General features: G+C 37.5%; 1 protein-coding gene and 1 pseudogene across 11 annotated transcripts in view; one reads left to right on the forward strand and one right to left on the reverse strand.

Annotated features, from left to right (window-relative positions):
* Window positions 1-22619, forward strand: part of Nsd1 (nuclear receptor binding SET domain protein 1) — a 142364-nt gene that overhangs the window by 32845 nt on the left and 86900 nt on the right. For all 11 annotated transcript variants that reach the window (XM_058586628.1, XM_046468030.2, XM_046468034.2 and 8 more), the window contains 3 exons: window positions 5424-5559; window positions 17296-17468; window positions 19694-22262. In XM_058586628.1, the coding sequence (XP_058442611.1) occupies window positions 5424-5559; window positions 17296-17468; window positions 19694-22262 (2878 nt within the window). The remainder of the gene's footprint in view (window positions 1-5423; window positions 5560-17295; window positions 17469-19693; window positions 22263-22619) is intronic.
* On the reverse strand, window positions 3967-4064 carry LOC124109466 (U6 spliceosomal RNA; annotated as a pseudogene).

Below are 22619 nucleotides of genomic sequence, written 5' to 3' on the forward strand. Positions count from 1 at the left end.
GATGGTTCTCACCAAGTAGCCCAAGCTGGCCTTCAACTTTTCCTCCTTCTGCCTGAGCCTCCAGAGTAATTGGGATTACAGGTGAATGCTATTTTGCCTGATGCCTTTTTGTGGTGCTAGGAATTGAGCTCAAGGCCTCTTACATTCTAAGCATATGCTCTACTGCTGCGATGCATCTCAATCTGCTAAGCTTTTCTTGACTGTTATTATCTTTTAAAGATTGTCCTGAGAAATTTGTTACTAATGATAAAGCTAGTCGGTTTCCTTCCCCAAGAATCGTTCCCCTTTCACCTTAGCAATTATAGTATTTTCTTTGTTTTTCTCTTCCATTAGTTCCTTGAGGACATGTTTGTTCCAGCCTCTGTTAGTTCTGTGCCTCTCTGCATGTCTATAAAATGCTTTTGAATATAAAGGAAAGCATTTTCCTTGAAAATAAATGCTTAATATATATAAAAAATTAGTGCGTTTTCTATAAATGTCCTCCCTAAGAATAATTATTGTTTTCCACTTAGCAAACAGCATATATTTGAGTGAAGTGTGATCTGATTACTATTGTTAATCTAGTCAGCAAATTTTACCATAGCATATAGTGTATTACTACTATATGACACTCTAGGGTGGCATAGGTAAGATAATAGTCTCTACTGTCAATTGACAGTAAGGTTCTGAGGTATTATTAATACATTGTACCCTAATCATGGTGACTTGGCAGTCTGGTGCAGGAATATTTGAGGCCATCCTAGGCAACTCAGTGGGACTCTGTTTCAAATGAAAAATATAAAAATGGGTTGGAGGTGTAGCTCAGTGGTAGACCCCCCTCTGGGTTTAGTTCCTAGTGTGGAAACATAAATCAAAAGAAAAAAACATCACATCCTTAAGTTGACTAGAGGTGCAGCAGGCACAATTTAAAAACCTGTTTGGCAAGTGTGTGTATGTGTGTGTGTGTGTGTGTGTGTGTATCTCTATTATGGTGCTGGAGGTGGAACCATGGTCTATTCATGGATAGGCAAACACTCTACCACTGAGCTATACCCATAGTCCTCCTTATATATTTTTATTTAACCTATTGTATAAATCACACAATTAAAGAAAGTTTTGAAAGAAGGAAAAAAATCATGACCCCAACACTTTTTTTTTCGAATGATACTGGGGATGGAACCTAGGACCTTGTACATACTAGGCATGTTCTGTGTCCCTGAGCTACACACATTCTCAATCCTTTTTACTTTATTTTGAGACAAGTTCTTACTAAGTTGCTTAGACTGCCCCGGAATTTGTCATCCTCCTGCCTCAGTCTCCTGAGTTAAAGGTTTTTTTTTTCCCCTTAATTTCTGGCTTCTCATAATAGTTTTTTTTTTTTTTCCCCTTGCACTATTGGCTGGGGATTGAACCTAGGTGCACTCTACCACTGAGTAATGTTGCCAGCCTTTTTATTTTGAGACAGGGTCTCCTTATTTTCAGAGGCTGACCTGAAACTTGGGATGCTCCTGCCTCAGCCTCTCCTAAGTTGCCCAGCTTCTCATCATAGTTTTTAATGACAATTGGTATATTCCAGCATGTTGTTCTAACTTTATTTAGCCATATTTCTGTTATTTCAACTTTGTTGTTGTTGTTATTCTGGGGATTGAATCAGGGGCACTTTACTACTGAACCACATCCTCAGCCCTTTTTATTTTTTATGTTGAGATAGGGTCTCATTAAGTGGCTTAGGATTTTGTCAAGTTGCTAAGGCTGGATTTGAACTTGTGATCCTCTTGCCTCAGCCACCCAAGCTGCTGGGATTACAGGTGTGGGCCACTGCACCTGGTGACATTTTTTTTTTTTTTAAACTGGGGATGGAACTAAGGGGTGCTCTGTCACCAAGCTATGTTTTTTGGATACAGGGTCTCATAAATTGCCAAGGCTAGCCTCCAACTTGTGATCTACTTGCCTCAGTCTCCCAAGTTGCTGAGGTTACAGGTCTGCACCACAACCTACTGGACAATTTAAAATATTTTGGGGAGCTTGGGGATGTGGCTCAAGTGGTAGCGCGCTCGCCTGGCATGCGTGTGGCCCGGGTTCGATCCTCAGCACCACATACAAAGATGTTGTGTCCGCCGATAAAAAAAATAAATATTAAAAAAAAGAAAAAGGTATTGTGTCCATCTACAACTGAAAATACTTGAAACATTTAAAAAAAAATAAAATATTTTGGTCCTCCCTAAACATATGTAGATTTTACAATACTTTAGCCCATTTAACCCTTTCCAATGTGGAGCATGGTGAGTTTTAATTCTTTCTTGTTATAAATTGTAATAGAACCTTATTAATTTTTTTTTGGGGAGGGGGTGGTAACCACAACTTGAATGGAGGGACTTTAATCACTGAACCAAATCCCCAGACCTTTTTTTACATTTTATTTTTAGACAGAGTTTTGCTAAGTTGCTAAGGATGGCTTTGAACTTTAGGTCCTCCTGCCTCAACCCCCCCCCCCCCCCCAGCCTCTGTGATTACAGGTGTGCACTACTGCACCTGATCTGAAGCACTTCTTTTAGAAGTTTTCTTTATAATTGTCAACTGGTGGATAGCTCCTAGTTTTGTTGTCTTAAACCATATTTAGCTCTGTTTCTTTGTATTTTTGCAGGGTAAAGAATTTTATGTTAGAATGTGTATTTAAAATCGATTCTGCCTAATCTCTGCCTTTTATTTAAGTTGGGAATTGAATCCAGGGGCACTTTACCACTGAGGTACGTCCCCAGTCTTTTTTTTTTTTTTAATATATATATATTTTTTGGTTGTCAATGGACCTTTATTTATTTATATCCAGTGCTAAGAATTGAATCCAGTGCTTCACATATCAGGCAAGTGTTCTGCCACTGAGCTAGAACCCCAGCTCCTGCCCCCAGTCCTTTTTTTTTTTTTTTTAAATATTTATTCTTAAGTTTTAGGTGGACACAATATCTTCATTTTACATTTATGTGGTGCTGAGGATCGAACCCAGTGCCTCGTGCATGCTAGGCGAGCACTCTACCACTGCGCCACAACACCAGCCCCCTTTATTTTTTATTTTGAGGCAGGGTCTTCTGAGTTGCTGAGGGTCTCACTAAATTGCCAAGGCTGGCCTCAAACTCTGTGATCCTCCTGTATCATCTTCCTAAATTGCTGGGATTATAGATGTTCACTACCACACCCATCAAATCTGTATACATTTTGAATAACTAGTGTAGTGATAAGGTAGGATTGATGTCTCCCACTTTGCTGTGTTTAGTATATATTTTAGGGATTCTTTTTTGTTTGATGCTGAGAATTAAATCTATGTCATGGTATATGCTGGGCAAGTGCTCTACAACCAAGGTACATCCCCAGCCCCTGAAGTTATTCTTAGGAAGTTTCAACTAGTTTCTAAAATTATAGCTCAGTGGCACACACCTGTAATCCCAGGCATAACTTGGGACTCTGAGACTCTGAGCCGGGAGTCTTGCAAGTTCAAGGTTGGTCTTAGCATTTTAGCAAGGCCCTAAGCAATTTAGGGAGACCCTGTCTGGAAATAAAAAGGACTGGAAATTTGACACAGTGGTAAAGTCTTTTTTCATTAAACCCCCCAGTACCCAAAACAACAGAAGCTGTCTAAAAGACATGTTTTTTTCTTTATTGCTTTTGTCTTTTTATGAGGACTTAATTTTATGGGTATTCTTAGTAACTTAAATGAGACTCTAGACCATGTATTTGCAAGAAGTTCTAACTGTTAGCTAAGACTCTAGTGCTTCCCCCCACTCCCCAAGTCTTATATCACTATATATATTTAGAAGGGTTTTTCAAATGTTTCACATATTTATTACCAAGCCAACCAAAACTAGCACTACAATACCTTTGTAACTAAAGAAAGCTCATATTCCCAGTTAAATATTTTCAACTGTCCAGATAGTTGTGACATTTTCATCTTGATGCCACAAGATGATCACAACCTTGATACAGCATAAATGTGTGAAAAATATGGAGCTCTGCACAAATTGGTATGTCATCCTTTTGCAGGGGTCTTTTCTGTATAGTTCCAGTTTTAATATATGTGCTGCTGAATTGAGCACAAGAAAGTTATTTTAAAAGACAGTGTATTGGGCTATGATCAGCTGTTTTTAAATATTGAGCTTTTAACTAAGTTTCCGTTATGTCCCAGAGCAAGTTACTACTCAAGAACTAATCACTTACTGTGTGTTAACATTCAATTAATATTAACATAGAAGCCAGTTAAATAGCTCAGGCTTGGAATTCCAGAGATCAGGAGGCTGAGGCAGGAGTGTCTTGAATTCAAAGACAGCCTCAGCAATTTAGTGAGGCCTTGTCTCTAAATAAAATATAGGAAGGACTGGGAATGTGGTTCAGTGGTTAAGCACCCTTGGGTTTAATCCCTGGTACCAGAAGAAAAAAAAAAGAAAAGAAATTTCCGCTGAGTTGATTCCTTCTGAGGAGTGATTGTGCATTTGTTTTGTACTTTTGCCTTCATGTCTTACTGTCAAGTTAAGCGTTCTTTGGCTTGTGTGCTGTACTCCCTTTATCTTTACCTCATCTTCGGGCTATGCTTGCCTGTCATTGTTTCAAAGTTTTCCTTGCTTATAACGACACAGTTACATTGGATTAGAGTCTCCCTTAAGGATCTTTTATCTTGATCATCCAGAAAGACTGAGTTTCCAAATAAGTTCCCATTCACAAGCTTGGGGGTGGGGATCAAACACAGTGCTATTTTATTTGGTCATTGTGGTGTTATTAATGTAGAATGAGAAAAAAATCAGTATTTCAGGTTTGTGAAAATCTTTATCTATGGAATCACCAATTTAATGAAGCAGTATTTTGTTCCTGTTTCTCAGTGGCTTTATTATTATAATTTTGGTACCAGGGATTGAACCCAGGAGTACCTAAACACTGAGTGACATCCCCAGCCAGTTTTTATTTTTTATTTTGAGACAGAGTCTCCCTAAGTTGCTTAGGGCCTTGCTAAACTCTGAGGCTATCCTTGAATTTAGGATTCTCCTGCTTAGCCTCCCAAGTCTATGAGATTTTGTAGAGTCTTAGCTTTTATTTATTTATTTAAGGTACTGGGGATTGAGCCCTGGGGCACTTAACCACTTAGTAAGACATATCCTCAGCCCTTCCCCTCCCTCCCCAAGCCACTGTGTGCCTGGCTATTTCAGTTTTTTGTTCTAAATCAAAACAGCTTACTTTTAAGTCTGTAAATAGAGTTGTTTAGTAAACCAAATATAAATTGAGAATTTGACTGTGAATAAATATGGCAAAGTAAGTTAGTTTTATTTTGTCATTGTTGCCTGGTCAAGGGGGTTTCGTCTGAATTTTTTTAGGTGTTGCCTATTTTGAAGGTTAATTGTAAGATGATAATACTGTCTCAGAAGGTTTTGATTTTTACTGATGATCTATGTTTTGTCTATTTAAAGTGTCAACCCAAGAAAAAGTCTGCACCACTGAAGTATGAAGTTGGAGATCTCATTTGGGCAAAATTCAAGAGACGCCCATGGTGGCCCTGCAGGATTTGTTCTGATCCATTGATTAACACACACTCAAAAATGAAAGGTAATAACGTAGTTGATCTATAGGGTAATATACATGATGGAATTATGAGTTGCAATTGCCTTTAGTATAACCCAGTTTTTGTTATCTTTAGCAAGACTCCACTTATTCTTTTGAGAATTTTATGAATTAATTGTTATTAATTTATTTTATCTTGTTAAAAGTTTGTTTTATTAAAAGTTTGTTTTTCAAGGCTGAATGTTCTCTCTGATATGCAGATGCTAATATAGTAAGGGGCGAGATGGGAAGAATAGAAATTCCTTGGATTAGATGAAGGGAATGGGAAAAAATGGTAGAATGAATTGGATATAACTTTCCAATGTTCATATATAAATACATAACCAGAATAAATCCATATCATGTACATCCAAAAGAATGGGAAGTTATACTTTATGTATGTATAATATGTCAAAATACATTCTATTCTGTTTTAGTTATACATGACAATGTATAAAAAGAACAAATTAAAACTAGAAAAAAATTGCTAAAGGGAAAACCTGAGTTTGTAAAGAATTTGAAAGTAAACATTTAAGTATAAAGAGGTAATTTTGAGATATACCATGTGGTGGGAGTTTTGGTGACATTTTTTTCTTTTTAATTTTTTGTACCATGAACATGTACTTAACAAAGTTTGTTAAACTAATCTAATAATTGTTATACCTAAAGTGTGCCTTAAATATAGGCTTCAATAAACCAGTTTGTTTGCTGCAAGATTTAAAAATCCTCATTCTATCTATAGATACTAGTAAAATGTTAGAGTATTTACCTACAATTTACATTGTCAAGAATAATTTTTCAGGGCTGGGGATGTGGCTCAAGCGGTAGCGCGCTCGCCTGGCATGCGTGCGGCCTGGGTTCGATCCTCAGCACCACATACAAACAAGGATGTTGTGTCCGCCAAAACTGAAAAATAAATATTAAAAAATTCTCTCTCTCCCTCTCTCTCTAAAAAAAAATATTAAAAAAAAAAAGAATAATTTTTTCAGTTGGGGTTGTGGCTTAGGGGTAGAGTGCTCTCCTAGCACTTGCGAGGCCCTGGGTTCCATCCTTAGCCCCACATAAAAATAAATAAATAAAGATATTGTGTCCAACTACAACTTAGAAAAATCATTCCTTTTTTTTTTTATGTTTCAATTTTGGTAATTTCAAAGCCGAAACCATTATAAATAATGTTTATAAGATGTTTTAAAGTTTAAAATCTTGGAGTAGTTCCTTTAATTACTATACTTTGTTTTTTTACTTGGCTCCTCTACTTGAATGTGAGGTACTTTAATCTTTAAATTGCTGTAAAGATCGGGGTTGAAACTTTGATTTTTTTTTTTTTTTTTTTTGGGTGGGGTATAGTGGGGATTTTTGGTGTACTTGGGGGCACTCAAACCATGAGCCACAGCCCTATCCCTATTTTGTATTTTATTTAGAGACCGGGTCTTATTTAATTGCTTAGTGCCTCACTTTTGCTGAGGCTGGGTTTTTGTTTATTTTTAAAAAAATTTTTTGTAGTTGTAAATGCCTCTATTTTTTTTTAATTTGTTTATTTTTATGTTGTGCTAAGATTGAACCCAGTGCCTCACACACGCTAAACAAGCACTCTGCCACTGGGCTATAGCCCTAGTCCCTGAGGCTGGTTTTGAACTCATGAGCCTCCTGCCTTAGCCTCCCGAGCTGCTGGGATTATAAGAGTAGGTCACTGTGTCTGGCTATTGAAACTCAATCTTAAGGCCTTTTTTTTTCCTGTTAAGATTATTTGTGATTTTATTTTATTTTTTAAATGTGTTAAAAATAATGTTATTATATTTTTCTATTCCTTTATTTATTTTTATGTGGTGCTGAGGATCAAACCCAGTGCCTCACACATGCTAGGCAAGTGTTCTACAAACCCAGCCCCGATTTTATTGTTTTTAACATATGAATTTAGGGGTTGAGATTGTAGCTCAGTGGTAGAGCTTTTGCCTAGCATGTGTGTGGCATTGGGTTAGATTATCAGCACCACATGTAAATAAATAAAATAAAGGTCCATCAACAACTAAAAAATTTTAAAAATATGAACTTAGGGGGATGAAGTTGTAGCTCAGTGGTAGAGCACTTGCCTCACAAGTGTGAGGTGCTAGGTTGGATCCTAGCACCACATAAAAACAAATAAAGGCATTGAGTCCATATACAACTAAAGAAGTTTAAAAAAATGAACTTAGATTAATTAATTAATTTTTTATTTTGATAACAGTGTCTTGCTATGTTGCTTATATCCTCAGTAAGTTGCTGAGGCTGGTTTTGAACATGTAATCCTCCTGCCTCAGACTCCCCAAGTCTTTGGGATTATAGGAGTGTATCACTGTGCCCACCTAAAATTCAGCTTTTGAATAGGTGTTATGTTAAAAGAAAACAAAACACAACTCATTTTCTCCTTTGCTGTGATGTACCCCATTCTTTCTTTGTATGGGTAACCAGTTACTAGTAGTCTACCTTTTCCCAGTTTGTTTTAATGTAAATTCAATTACATACTTTCTTCTCCTTCCCCTTTTTATTTTAACATAAAAGTTGCATATTGCATGTTTATTTTGTAACTTGCTTTTCTAATTTCTTACAGATTTTTCCATTTTAGTACATTAGAAATTCCTCATTCTTTTTTACAGCTGGATAGTTTTCTACTTTCTGAATATGTTATACTTTGACTAATTCCCTCTTGATTATATTCAGGTTATTTTTACAAATATAATTAAATGAAAGACTTTATGTTGTTACAAAGACAATTCATATACACATGTATACACATTGTCCAAGGTAAGATTGCTGAATTTGGTTTTTAAGTTGAAAAAAATTTTTTTTGAGTGCATTGAGGATCAAAACAAAGTCTTAAAAAAAAAAAATCAAAGCCTTACACATGTTAAGCTATAATACAGTCACACTCCCCACTCTTATATTTTGAATACTGAGTTTCCCCAAAGACTGTTATAAAGTTCAGTGTTTTAAAAACTGATCTTGGGGCTGGATCAGTAGAGTGCTTGCTTGCCTAGTATGCATGAGGTTGTGGGTTTGATCTGTGCCACTGCAAATAAACAAATCTGATACCTTATTCTTTAGCCTGTTTGGACATTTCATTTCTACTAATAGAAAATTCCTTCAGTCCTCCTTTTCTTCTGACCTCCTTGTCGTTTCTTATTTATTGTATTGTTCTTGTCTTCCCTCATTCCCAGTATACTTTATACATACTAGTTCAGTCCATGCTATTTATATGGTATTGGTTGAATGCTGTGCTAGGTGCTACGATCCAGTAATTGGTGAAACACATCAATCCTGATTGCCCTCATGGGAAATTAGAGTCCATTATAAAAGGAATAAGGCACTAGATAATAATAAAATATATAATTACTTAACTGAGAATTGTGTCCAAGGAATAACATTGGTGTGTAATCAATGATACAGCAGGGGCACTTAACCTGGACTCTTGGTCTGGAAGTATTCTAAGGTAGTTTTTTGTGTGTCTTTTGGTGTTAAGATTGAATCTCATACCTTGCTTATGCTAGGCAAGCACAGTAATGATATCTTTGATCTGAGACTCAAACGAGTAAGATTTAACTAGTGTGTAGAGGAGGAAAAGACTACAGGAACAGAATATAATATGTTCTGTGGCCCTGAGAGATCTGCAGCTCACAAAGTAATGAACCGTGGCAATATATGAGGGTAGAAGCCCAACATGCAATGCTTGTAGAGCTTTCAAACATTACATAATTTATTTTAAGAAAAATAGGATACCCCACAGGGCTATGAGCATGGGTTGACATCTAATTTGTGCTTTTTAAAGTTCACTCTGACTGCAATGTGGAAAATGAATTGGAAGGGATATAAGTAAGAGGGACAGTTGAAAGCATTAGTCATTACAGTGATTATGGGAGGTGGGAAGTTTTGAATGGCAAAGGATTATTTAGGAGATAAAATTTATCTTTGTAATAGATTGAATAATGGGGAGTGAAGGAGCATGAAGTCTCAAGGTTTCTAGTTCTCATGTTTCTATATTTCAGGATATTTCCCAAGTTTTTAACTTCAGCATTGAATGATAGAACATCTGTAACTCAGAAGAATTGTTCCTATTGGTTGGAGCCATGGCAAAGCTTGGTTGAGATTGCCTTCGTACAAAATATGCATTGACAAAAAGGATGGCTTTGAGGCAGCTAACAGTTGAGGTCTATTATGGAGGAGACTGAGCATGCAAAAGAAATGAAAAAGACTCAGGCTCAGTGCCATGGTGCACACCTGTAATCCCCATACTTGGGACAGTTCGAGGCAGGAAGATTGCAAATTCAAGTCCAGCCTAGGCAATTTAGCAAGGCCCTGTCTCAAAGTAAAATAAAAAGGGCTGCTGATGTTGCTAAGTCATAGAGTACCCTTGGGTTCAATCCCCAGTATCCCCATCATCCCCTCAAACATTAAAAAAAAAAAAGTCTCACGTAGAACACCTGGAGAATGTGGTATATGTTGACTAGAATCATTTTAAGAAAGAAATTGTCCCATTTGTTGAACATTACCTAGAAATAAAATATCCATTTTTTATAAGGAGATGGACATTGCAAACCTTTTGGTGGTTCAGTTGTGACAGAAATCGAATCGGACTAGTTTGAGAAATGTAGATAGAGGTAGAGAAGAGATGATGTTACAACTAAAGAGCTATAGGAGATCCAGATGGAGTTTTTTTTTTTTTAATTTTCTTTGTTGGTTGTTCAAAACATTACAAATTTCTTGATATATCATATTTCACACTTTGATTCAAGTGGGTTATGAACTCCCATTTTTACCCCATATACAGATTGCAGAATTACATCAGTTACACATCCATTGATTTACATATTGCCATACTAGTGTCTGTTGTGTTCTGCTGCCTTTCCTATCCTCTACTATCCCCCCTCCCCTCCCCTCCCCTCCCCTCTCCTCTTCTCTCTCTACCCCCTCTACTGTCATTCATTTCTCCCCCTTGTATTATTTTTCCCTTTCCCCTCACTTCCTCTTGTATGTACTTTTGTATAACCCTGAGGGTCTCCTTCCATTTCCATGCAATTTCCCTTTTCTCTCCCTTTCCCTCCCACCTCTCATCCCTGTTTAATGTTAATCTTCTTCTCATGCTGTTCGTCTCTACTCTGTTCTTAGTTACTCTCCTTATATCAAAGAAGACATTTGGCATTTGTTTTTTAGGGATTGGCTAGCTTCACTTAGCATAATCTGCTCTAATGCCATCCATTTCCCTGCAAATTCTATGATTTTGTCATTTTCTAATGCAGAGTAATACTCCATTGTGTATAAATGCCACATTTTTTTTATCCATTCGTCTAATCTTAAAGACGTTTAAGATGGAGTTTTCAAAATGGAATTCTTGGGCTGGGGCTGTAGCTCAGTGGCAGAACACTTGCCTATCATGCGTGCAGCAGTGGGTTTGATCCTTAGCATCACATATAAACAAACAAAATAAAGGCATGCTGTTCATCTACAACTACAAAAAAGATAAAAACAAATAAATTAAATAAAATGCAGATCCCTGGGTCCTTCCTCAGACCTGCTGTCCAATTCTTTAAAAAAAAAAATGGAATTCTTTGGGGCTGGCTATATAACTCCGCAGTAGAATGCTTGCTAAGTATGCAGAAGGCCTTGAGTTTATCTCCACTACTGTAAAGGAAAGAAAAGAAATAGTGTCGATTATGCAGTTAGTGCTGTGCTGATGAGAAGTGCTAACTATTCTGGAAGTAGACTGAGACTGAACACATGGGATCATACCACAAGAATTCTGAGAAGGAATACAGAAGGGATATATATGGAAGTGAGGGTTTGGCCTCAATGGGAGGAAGAGCACCCTTCTAATGTTAACATTAGGGGGTGACTGAGGGTGCTGATGATTGTAAGTCTAATATAGGATTTGAGTACTCCTATTTGGTCTGTTCCTGTAAGTAAAAGAATGTGTGGGCTGGGAATGTGGCTCAAGCGGTAGCGCGCTCGCCTGGCATGCGTGCGGCCCCGGTTCGATCCTCAGTACCACATACAAACAAAAATGTTGTGTCCGCAGAAAACTAAAAAATAAATATTTAAAAATTCTCTCTCTCTCTCTCTGTCTCTCTCTCTCTCTCTCTTTTAAAGAATGTGGTCATACCAAGAGCAAGTGCTATTGCTGGCAGGAAGATACCATTTTTGGGGATCTATAAAAGGTTACAATTATTTTTTAAAATTGAAAGAGCTTCCCAGAAGAGTTGACTTTAAATAGCTCCCTATTTGGGAAATAGTAAAACTTTTTTTTTTAATGTTTATTTTTTAATTGTAGGAGGACATAATACCTTTATTTTGTTTTTATGTGGTGCTGAGGATTGAACCCAGTGCCTCAACTATGCTAGGTGAGGGCTCTACCTCTGAGCCACAATTCCAGCCCTCTTTGTTTTTTAGATTAAAGAATTAATGTATCTCTTTATGGGATGGAGGGAACTAATATTTGAATATACTTAGTGTCCTAAAAACCCTACCCATAGCCAGGTGTGGTGGTACACGTACATGTCTGTAATACCAGTGGCTAGGGAGGCTGAGACAGGAGGATCACGAGTTCAGAGCCTGCTTCAGCAACTTGAGGTGCTAAGCAACTCAGTGAGACCCTGCCTGTACATAAAAATACAAAATAGGGCTGGGGATGTGGCTTAGTGGTTGAGTGCCCCTGAGTTCAATCCCTGGTTAAAAACAACAGCAACAACAACAACCACCACCCCCCAAAAACCAAAACAAAACAACATCCCTATCCATGACACTTTATTTTCCTTCACATGGAAAACTGTCATGCTTCATAACTGAATATAGGAAACATTGACTAATACCACTTTTTTATTACCATTTGTTTCTGAACTCACTGAAGTCTATAGTCCTCTTTATTCTCTAAGCAGAGCCATTAGTGATGTGGTAATCCAGTGGATACTCATTCTTTCTTTTTTTTCTTTTAAACTAAGTATTGTAAACTCTCTCCTCTTTCCTTTTAGTTAACTATCTACCTCCTCCTTGTCTCATGTTGTCTTTATAGTAGTCACCCCCTCATAACCTCCCTAATTAGAGGCTGAACCCACTGCCTTGAGCATGCTAGACAAGTGTTCTATCACTGAGTAATATCCTCACCCTTTTTATTTATTTCATTTTGAGCAGGTATCTCACTAAGTTTCTAAGGCTGACTTTGTACTTGGCATTGGCAGTCCTTCTGTTTCAGCCTCCCAAATTACAGAAATTACAGGCATGTATCATCATTGCAAATAGCCCTTACTTTAATCTTTATGTTATCTTTTGCTTGATACTTTTCTACTTACCTTTAAAAGTTTTTTTTTTTTTCCTTCAAATGTTTGCCGTTGTTTCCGCTTAGTCTGCTATAACCAAATGCCTTAGACTGGGGGACTTAAACAGTTTATTTATTTTTTGGGGGTGGGCAGGGTGGTTCCTGGAGCTTGACCACTGAGTCACATCTCCAGCACTATTTTGTATTCTATTTAGATACAGGGTATCACTGAATTCCTTAGTGCCTTGCTTTTGCTTAGGCTGGCTTTGAATTTGTAGTCCTCCTGCCTCAGCTTCCTGAGCCTCTGGAATTACAGGGTGGTGAAACTGTGTCTGGAGTCTAAACAGTTTATTTCTTATAGCTCTAGAGTCTGGGAAGTCCAAGATCAAGTTGCCAGCTTGTTGTTCTCTCTCACAGGCTTTCTTCCTGGCTTATAGCCAGCCAGCTTCTTTCTGTGTGTTAACATGGCAGAGATACAGAGAATGGCAAGTACAGGCTTACTCAGGCATTTACATACATACTTAAATGTTATTTATTTATTTGTTTAAGTATCTGGGCTGGGATTGTGGCTCAGTGGTACAGTGCTCGCCTAGCACATGTGAGGCCCTGGGTTCGATCTTCAGCACCACATAAAAACAAACAAACAAATAAAAGGTATTGTGACCAACTACTTCTAAAATATGTTAAAAAATATGTATGTGGGTATGTATTTATTTGTACTGGGGATTGAACCCAGGAGCTTTCTACCACTGAGCTCTCTCTCTTGCCTCCCCCACTACCACATTTTTGTTTGTTTTGAGACAGGGTCACAGCCTTGAACTTGAGATTCTGTTGCCTCCAGTCTCCCTAGTTACTGTGAGTTATAGTCATGTGCCACCATTTCCCAGGCAGAGTTTCATTCTTTTAGTAGACTGGATAATTTTCCATTTTAGATCACATTTTGTTTAGCTATTTGCCATCAATGAACATTTAGGTTGTTTTTACCTTTTAGCTATTGTGAAAAGTGATTCTATAAAGGTTGTCTAAGTACCTATTTTATCTGATTCATTGAATATATGTCAAATGCTTTAAATTTTTTTTAAAAATATTTATTTTTTAGTTTTCGGCGGACACAACATCTTTGTTTGTATGTGGTGCTGAGGATCGAACACGGGCCACACGCATGCCAGGCGAGCACGCTACCGCTTGAGCCACATCCCCAGCCCCATAAATTTTTAAAAAATTCTTTGAATTGTGTTCTTTCCATTGCCACTGCCCTGGATTAGATACTAGTATACTCATCTTTGCTCTTTTTGGTGATCTCTGGTCTACTGAGACTCCTGTTTCCCCTTAATGTGTTACATAGAGGTCAAAGAAGTTTATTTAAGATGTGAAACTGAGCCTGTTGTTCTTCAGTTTAAAAGAGACTTCTTATTGCCAACAGGATAATGGCTAAACTTTTAACCTGCAATGCAAGTTTTTTTAGCTCTGCCTTGTGCCTAACCTTGCTTAGTTTGTTTCCTTTTACTTTATTATTTAGTGTTCTGAGAACTACTTGTGAGTTTTTGTTTTTTAGTACTAGAGATTTAACCCAGCTTAACCATTGAGCTACATTCCCAGCCCTTTTAATTTAATTTTATTTTATTTTGAGACTATAAGTCACTAAGTTGCTGAGGCTGGCTTTGAACTTGCATTCCTCCTATTTTAGTCTCCCAAGTTGTTGAGGTTACAGGCATACATCACCATCCCCAACTACTTGTGGTTTTAATTTTTTTTTTCATTCATGTATGCTATTGAGATTTGCAGATCCTTATAGTGGTATGCTCTCCCTCACAATCTGTTTGCCTTCAAAAATTGTTCAGGCATGGCTGACTTTTGAACTTGGAATCTTCCTGTCTCAGCCTCTGAGATTACAGGTATGTGCCACAATGTCTAGCATGTATACACTTTTGAAATTGGCATTTATGCCAGTTACTGTGGCACATGCCTGTAAACTCAGGGTGTCTACAAGCTGAGGCAAGAATTTTTAAGTTCAAGGCCACATTGGGGAAGTTAGTGAGACCATCTCAAAATAAAAAATAAAGGGCTGGAGACGTTTGTTGCTCAGTGGTAGCGTACTTCTTGCTTCGATTCTCATTACTTCAATGAATTAAGTAGGTCAGTGTAAAGCATCTTTAGTTCAATCCGTAGTACCGAAAGATAGGAAGGAAGGAATTAGAAACAAAGAGAAAGAAAATAGCTATTAAAAGACAGACTGCTGTTGAAATACCTTGATGTTTACTATTCTTTAGTTACTGCAAAAAATAGGCATTTTGAAATCTCTTTATACTTTTTCCATGTTCACTTTTAAATCTCTCTTCCATTTTCTCTTTCATGCATTCTGAAGAAAGTTTCCCTAATGTTTTAGAGACATCTAGATTCTTTTGTGTTTTTAACCGGATTATGAGTGTATGTGGTTGCATATACTGTAATCCCATGCCGCGATAGTCTCAGTTAATAGAGAGACCGAAGGAAGAGGCTTGAAGTTTGAGGCCAAGTTGGGCAATTTAGCAAGACCCAGTCTCAAAATAAAATAGTAAAAAGGACTGGGGATGTAGCTTAGTAGTAGAACACCCCTGAATTTAATCTGTAGTGCTGCAAAAAAAAAAAAAAACAAACAAATAGGATATGGATTATAGTAAGGGAACTAGATTCAAGTTAAAGTTAACTTTTACATTCAATGATTATCCTTTTCTTTTTGAAAAAGCAACAAATCGCTAAACTTCTGTAATTACTTTTATAACCTTTTTTATTTTTTTATTTTTATTTTTTTTTAAATTTTAATATTTATTTTTTAGTTTTTGGCGGACACAACATCTTTGTATGTGGTGCTGAGGATCGAACCCGGGCCGCACGCATGCCAGGCGAGCGCGCTACCGCTTGAGCCACATCCCCAGCCCTTATAACCTTTTTTAAAAGGTTCTTTATATATAAGTTGTAGTTGGACACAATACCTTTATTTTATTTATTTATTTTTTTAATGTGGTGCTGAGGATCGAACCCAGTGCCTCACATGTTAGGCGAGTGCTCTACCACTAAGCCACAAACCCTGCTGTAACCTTTTTTTTTTTAAATTTTTTTTTTAATATTTGTTTTTTAGGTGTAGTTGGATACAATATCTTTTATTTTTACGTGGTGCTGAAGATGGAACCTAGGGCCTCACACATGCTAGATGAGCGCTCTACCACTGAGCCACAACCCTAGCCCTGTAACCTTTGTTTTTTTTTAAATAGAAAGATGCTAAAATGCTAAACTTGTGGGAGATATATACTAGATGAATTCAAATATCTTTTCTTAGCATACAGTTTTTAATTTATCTTGGTGATTATACACATAGAACTTAGGAAATGAAGAAACTATGGACTCCCTGGATTTCATTTCATTTCTTTTCTTTTTTGCTGTTTAGATTTCCAAAGCAGGTATTTGACTACAAGTTTGCTGTCTGAATAACTTTAAACTTAGTGTGTCTATATAATTGGGATCATACTACTTATTTCTAGGGAAAAAGGACCTCGTATAGTATCTGGCCCAGAAAGCTACTACATTAATGTTAATGCATTGTATCATGTTTTTTGCCTTATATATTTTACTGTAGTGTTTCTAGTGTTCTTAGTCATTTGTTCTTTTTTTTTTTTTTTGGTTATTGTTTGTATTGCTGCAACTTACTTTATGTACGTTATTTTTTGACAATGAAGCTATAGTACCCCCCCACTCCTTTTTTTTTTTTTTGGGGTTTGGAACCAGGGATTGATCTCAGGAGTACTTAACCACTGAGCCTCATCCCCAGCCCTATTTTGTGTTTTATTTAGAGACAAGGTCTCACTGACTTTTCTGGTGCCTAGCCGTTGCTGAGGCTTGCTTTGAACTCATGATTCTCTTGTTTTAGCGTCCTGAGCCACTGGGACTACAGTCATGCACCACTGTGTCTGGCGAGGCTGTCGAACATTATAAGCTAATGATGAATTTTGTTGACTACTCCCTTAGTTTGCTTTGCTATTAGCTAATTAACCAGTTTGTTTGAGGTTTTGGTACTGGAAATTGAACCCAGGGGCACTGTATGATTGAACTGTGTCTCCAGTCCTTTGTATTTTGAGACAGAGTCTCAGTCTCACTAGGTTGATGAGGCCACCTTGGACTTGAGATTTCTCCAGCATTAGTCTCCTGAGTAGCTGGGATTACAGGCATGTGCCTCCATGTCTCTTTCTAACTGATCCCTAACATATACTTAGACTAAACTACTGATATTTTCAAAAACTCTCATGCATTTTCTTGCCATATAAATTGAATATAATTTTTCTTCTATGTGATCTACTCCCAATTGTCTGGTTCTGTTGGTATTTTATCATGTTAATTGATTGTCACTAGAGACTAAGCATCTTTGGCAGTAGGGGTAAGGCTATTCTCTAGATGAAGAAGTAGTGACACTGATTTTTATCCTTATCTAGTTGCCAATCGGAGACCATATCGGGAATATTACGTGGAGGCTTTTGGAGACCCTTCTGAAAGAGCCTGGGTGGCTGGAAAAGCAATCGTCATGTTTGAAGGCAGGCATCAATTTGAAGAACTACCTGTCCTTAGGAAAAGAGGAAAGCAGAAAGAAAAAGGATATAGGCATAAGGTAAAAATAAAATCTCAATAAGGGGCTTCTTAAAAATTATCTACTTCTAGGTTGGCAGAGAGGAGAAGCATTGTTCTTGAAATATAAGCCATTTTCTTTGTTAGTAGGGTATCTTTGAGAAAATAGCTAGTAAGCAGGTTTTTTGCAGGGATGAGGGTGAAGTAAGCTTTTGAAATACTTTACATTGTTTTTGAAGAAATGACTTTAGATACCTCTACCTTGTCTCTAAGAGAAGCCACAATACAATACCACCTGACCAGACTTTTTTGATTATTTCTTAGGCAAGAGGAAAGTGATCATTAAAATGAAATATTCTACTTCTCATCCTCTGGACTAATTATTTCTCTTAAAAATCAGAATAATCAGCTTTTTAACAAGTTTTTTTAATGTTTTATCAGTGTTGAATTCATTCTTTCAACACCTGGATATATTTTAATCATGAACACTTATTTCTTTTGCTTGATGTTAATGTTGGCTGAGAAAAATTTTCTTTTAATTTTTCCCTCCAGTTTTGTTGTTAAGTCAATTCTTTTTTTTTTTTTAGAGAATTTTTTAATATTTATTTTTTAGTTTTTCGGCGGACACAACATCTTTGTTTGTATGTGGTGCTGAGGATCGAACCCGGGCGGCACGCATGCCAGGCGAGCGCGCTACCGCTTGAGCCACATCCCCAGCTCAATAGTCAATTCTTTTGCTTACTTGTTTTTGTTTTGTTTTGGTACCAGGGATTGAACTCAGGGGTACTCTGAGCCACATCCCCAGCCCTATTTTGTTTTTATTTAGAGACAGGGTCTCACTGAATTGCTTAGCGCCTCACTGTTGCTGAGGCTGGCTTTGAACTCACGATCCTCCTGTCTTAGCCTCCCAAGCACTGGGATTACAGGTGTGCCCCTCCGTGCTCAGCACCAGTTCTTACTTTTATAGTCACTTTAGAAGAAGAAATAATTCTTAGTTTGTTTCTTACTTCACTGTGTATATATAATATGTATAAATAAGTACTTTTAGATTTTTTGAAAAAAATTATGATTAGGATAATTTTAAATTAGTATACAGGGTCTATCACTTTTATAAGTTCTTTTAGACTCATCTTTATCTCTAAACTGTCTAATAACGTACCTTGTAGAACTGTTCTGATTAGAAGTAAGTATAAAATACCCTGTTATAAGTTTGATAATATAAAAACTATTAGTATATGTTGTTAGGATGAAGGAGTTTAACTTGCTATTATTTTGGATGATTAATGGTAGGAAGTTGTCAGAATTTTTATTTTATGCTTTTAGCTAGGTAGATTTATCACCCTTCTTTTCGTAGGATTTATCTAGTACTTTCTTGTTCTGGAACATTGATTTACTTTAGTCAGAGACATGAGCATTAGTGGGTACATTTGCATATAAAAGAGACCACATAGTGCCTCTTTAGTGACAGTTTTACATTCTCAGCAGAACATCTTTTTCACAAGTATTAAAATTAATTGTGAACACTTAGAGTTAACAATGTTAATACTTGACTAGTATCTATTATATGGAGCCAAGGAAGGAAAGAGCCTAGAAAATTAGATATGTTTCACAGAGCCTCAAAGGTCCTCATGCTGTGAAGATTCTAGAATGAACACATGTATTTTGTTATACCCAAGTGTCTTTGTACTACATAATCATGCCCCAGAGATAAATTGGGCATAATCCACTTTGTATGTACTTAGCTAGATGCCCTAGTGATAGGTAGAATTTTAAAATTCAGGTTTCCTAGAATTAGATCTGATCTCTTCATTCCTCCCGGCCTATATTTTCATATTCATCTTTAAACTTTTTCTTTCTTTTGCATCTGAGCATGTGCATGCCCTTCATAAGTCAGAAAGAAAATAAATCCTTATTCTAAGTTATAGAGGAGTAAGGAAGGAAGGTCTGATTTAGAAATGTAATATTTTCAGTTGTAGTCTGAGTAATGGCTACTTCTTTTTGTTTATAAATCCAAGAAGGGCAGAGAATTTATGACACTAATTCTCCTCTAATGATGAATCTTATTGACAGAAGTATTGTTGGGGAATCCCTTTTAGGTAAACTGAGGGTAAATCAACATAACTTCCTGACAAGTCTCATAATAAGACCTTGAAGAAGTGCAACAAAGTTTAGACAAGCTTCTGATTTGAAAGATGTTTATTCATTTTCTTCCAGTGTCGCCTCACATTTCTCTGATAAGTGTTGTGCTTTTTCTCGTTTACATTTAAGGTTCCTCAGAAAATTTTGAGTAAATGGGAAGCCAGTGTTGGTCTTGCTGAACAATATGATGTTCCTAAAGGGTCAAAGAACCGAAAATGTGTCACTAGTTCAGGCAAGTTGGACAGTGAGGAGGATATGCCATTTGAGGACTGTACAAATGATCCTGAATCAGAACATGATCTGTTGCTTAATGGCTGCTTGAAATCTCTGGCTTTTGATTCTGAGCATTCTGCAGATGAGAAGGAAAAGCCCTGTGCTAAGTCTCGAGCCAGAAAGAGCTCTGATAATCCAAAAAGGACTAGTGTGAAAAAAAGCATCATGCAATTTGAAGCACATACGGAAGAACGGAGGGGTAAGATTCCAGAGAACCTTGGCCTAAACTTTATCTCTGGGGATGTATCTGATAAGCAGGCCTCTAATGAACTTTCAAGGATAGCAAACAGCCTCACAGGGTCCAGCACTGCCCCAGGAAGTTTCCTGTTTTCTTCGTGTGGCAAAAACAGTGCAAAGAAAGAATTTGAGACTTCAAATTGTGATTCTTTATTGGGCTTGTCTGAGGGTGCCTTGATCTCTAAACATTCTGGGGAGAAAAAGAAACTTCAGCGAGGTCTGGTGTGTAGTTCAAAAGTACAGCTCTGTTATATTGGAGCTGGTGATGAGGAAAAGCGAAGTGATTCCATCAGTATCTGTACCACTTCTGATGATGGAAGTAGTGATCTGGACCCTGTAGAACACAGCTCAGAGTCTGATAACAGTGTCCTTGAAATTACAGATACATTTGATAGAAGAGAGAACATGTTATCCATGCAGAAAAATGAAAAGATGAAGTATTCTAGGTATCCTGCCACAAACACTAGGGTGAAAGCAAAACAGAAATCTCTCATTAACTCACATACAGACCACTTATTAGATTGTACAAAGACAGTAGATCCTGGAACTGAGACATCTCAGGTTAATCTCACTGATATTAAAGTGACCACTCTCGTCCACAAAACCCAATCAGAGTTTAGAAATGATGGTCTCTCTCCAAAATTTAACACACCATCAAGCATTTCCAGTGAAAACACACTGATAAAGGGTGGTACTACAAATCAAGCTCTGTTACACTCGAAAAGCAAACAGCCCAAGTTCCGAAGTATAAAGTGTAAACATAAAGAAAATCCAGTTATAGTAGAACCCCAAGGTACAAATGAGGACTGTGGTTTGAAATGCTGCTCTTCTGATACCAAAGGCTCTCCTTTGGCCAGCATTTCTAAAACTGGAAAGGTGGATGGGCTAAAACTACTGAACAACATGCATGAGAAAACCAGGGATTCAAGTGACATAGAAACAGCAGTAGTTAAACATGTTCTATCTGAATTGAAGGAACTCTCTTACAGATCCTTAGGTGATGATGTCAGTGACTCTGGAACATCAAAGCCATCAAAACCGTTACTTTTTTCTTCTGCTTCTAGTCAGAATCATATACCTATTGAACCAGACTACAAATTTAGTACATTGCTAATGATGTTGAAAGATATGCATGATAGTAAGACCAAGGAGCAAAGGTTGATGACTGCTCAGAATCTGGTGTCTTATCGAAGTCCTGTTCGTGGTGACTGTTCTACTACTACCAGTAGTCCTGTGGCAGCATCTAAGGTTTTGGTTTCAGGAGGCTCCACCCACAATTCAGAAAAAAATGGAGAGGGCACTCAGGACTCAGCCCATCCTAACTCTAGTGGTGACTCTGTGCTCTCTGGGGAATTGTCTGCCTCCTTGCCTGGCATAGTGTCTGACAGACGAGACCTTCCTGCTTCTGGCAAAAGTCGTCCCAACTGTGTTACCAGGCGCAACTGTGCCCGATCAAAACCATCCTCCAAATTTCGAGATGTTTTTTCAGCCCAGGTGGCAAAGAATACAGTGAACCGGAAAGCCTTAAAGACAGAGCGCAAAAGAAAACTGAACCAGAACCGGCTTCCAGCTGTGACTCTGGAGACTGCACTGCAGGGAAACAAAGAGAGTGGATGCTCTGTGAATGGCCCATCCAAGGGTGGGGTAGAAGATCTTGGTAAAGAAGAAACTCTTCAATTAACAGGACATTTAAAAAGTGAAGATGCTCAGTTTTCTGATGTACATTTTGATAAACAGTCTGAACCTGATAAAATTCTTGAAAAGGGTTCCCTCTTTGAGAACAGAAAAGGCCCAGAGCTGGATTCTGAAATGAATAGTGAGAATGATGAACTAAATGGGGTAAATCAAGTGGTGCCTAAAAAGCGGTGGCAGCGTTTAAACCAAAGGCGCACAAAACCTGGAAAGCGCACTAACAGGTTTAAGGAGAAAGAGAACTCTGAGGGTGCCTTTGGGGTCTTGCTTCCTAGTGACCCTGTTCAGAAGGGTCGGGATGATTTCCCAGAGAATAGAACTCCAACTTCTACAAACATACTAGAGGACTCACTGACAGATCCAAATCATGCTAGCCACTTAGATTCAGTTGGTCCACCTTTGAATGTTTGTGATAAATCCAGTGCAAGCGTGGAAGATATGGAAAAGGAGCCAGTAATTCCCAGTTTGACACCCCAGGCTGAGCTCCCTGAACCAGGTAAGGACTTCTGACTGTGGTGAAAGGGGTTGGAAAAAGTGCCTATGATGTTCCTCTTCTGAAGTTGATGTGTTTTAATGGAAAGGTCATTTGTAAACTGGGAAGGAAAGGATCATCTAAAAGAAAAGGCTTTATCTAGAAGATACGAAATTTTGAAAATCACATTTCCATATATATTTTCAGACATTTTTACCAAAATCTTTTCCTCGCTTTTTCCTTTTAGTAAGTCTCAGCAATATTTTTGTTCTTGTTCCTTATTCCTACCTTTAAAAATCTATTAGCTTTGGGGACTCAATGTGTTATTGCAGGTAAATGAGAAACTTTGGGCTTGAAATTTAAATTCCTTTGATCACAGCT

Source organism: Marmota monax, unplaced genomic scaffold, assembly GCF_021218885.2.
Source record: "Marmota monax isolate L192 unplaced genomic scaffold, Marmota_monax_Labrador192_F-V1.1 WCK01_AAM20220418_F8-fsc00196, whole genome shotgun sequence".
NCBI lineage: Eukaryota > Metazoa > Chordata > Mammalia > Rodentia > Sciuridae > Marmota > Marmota monax.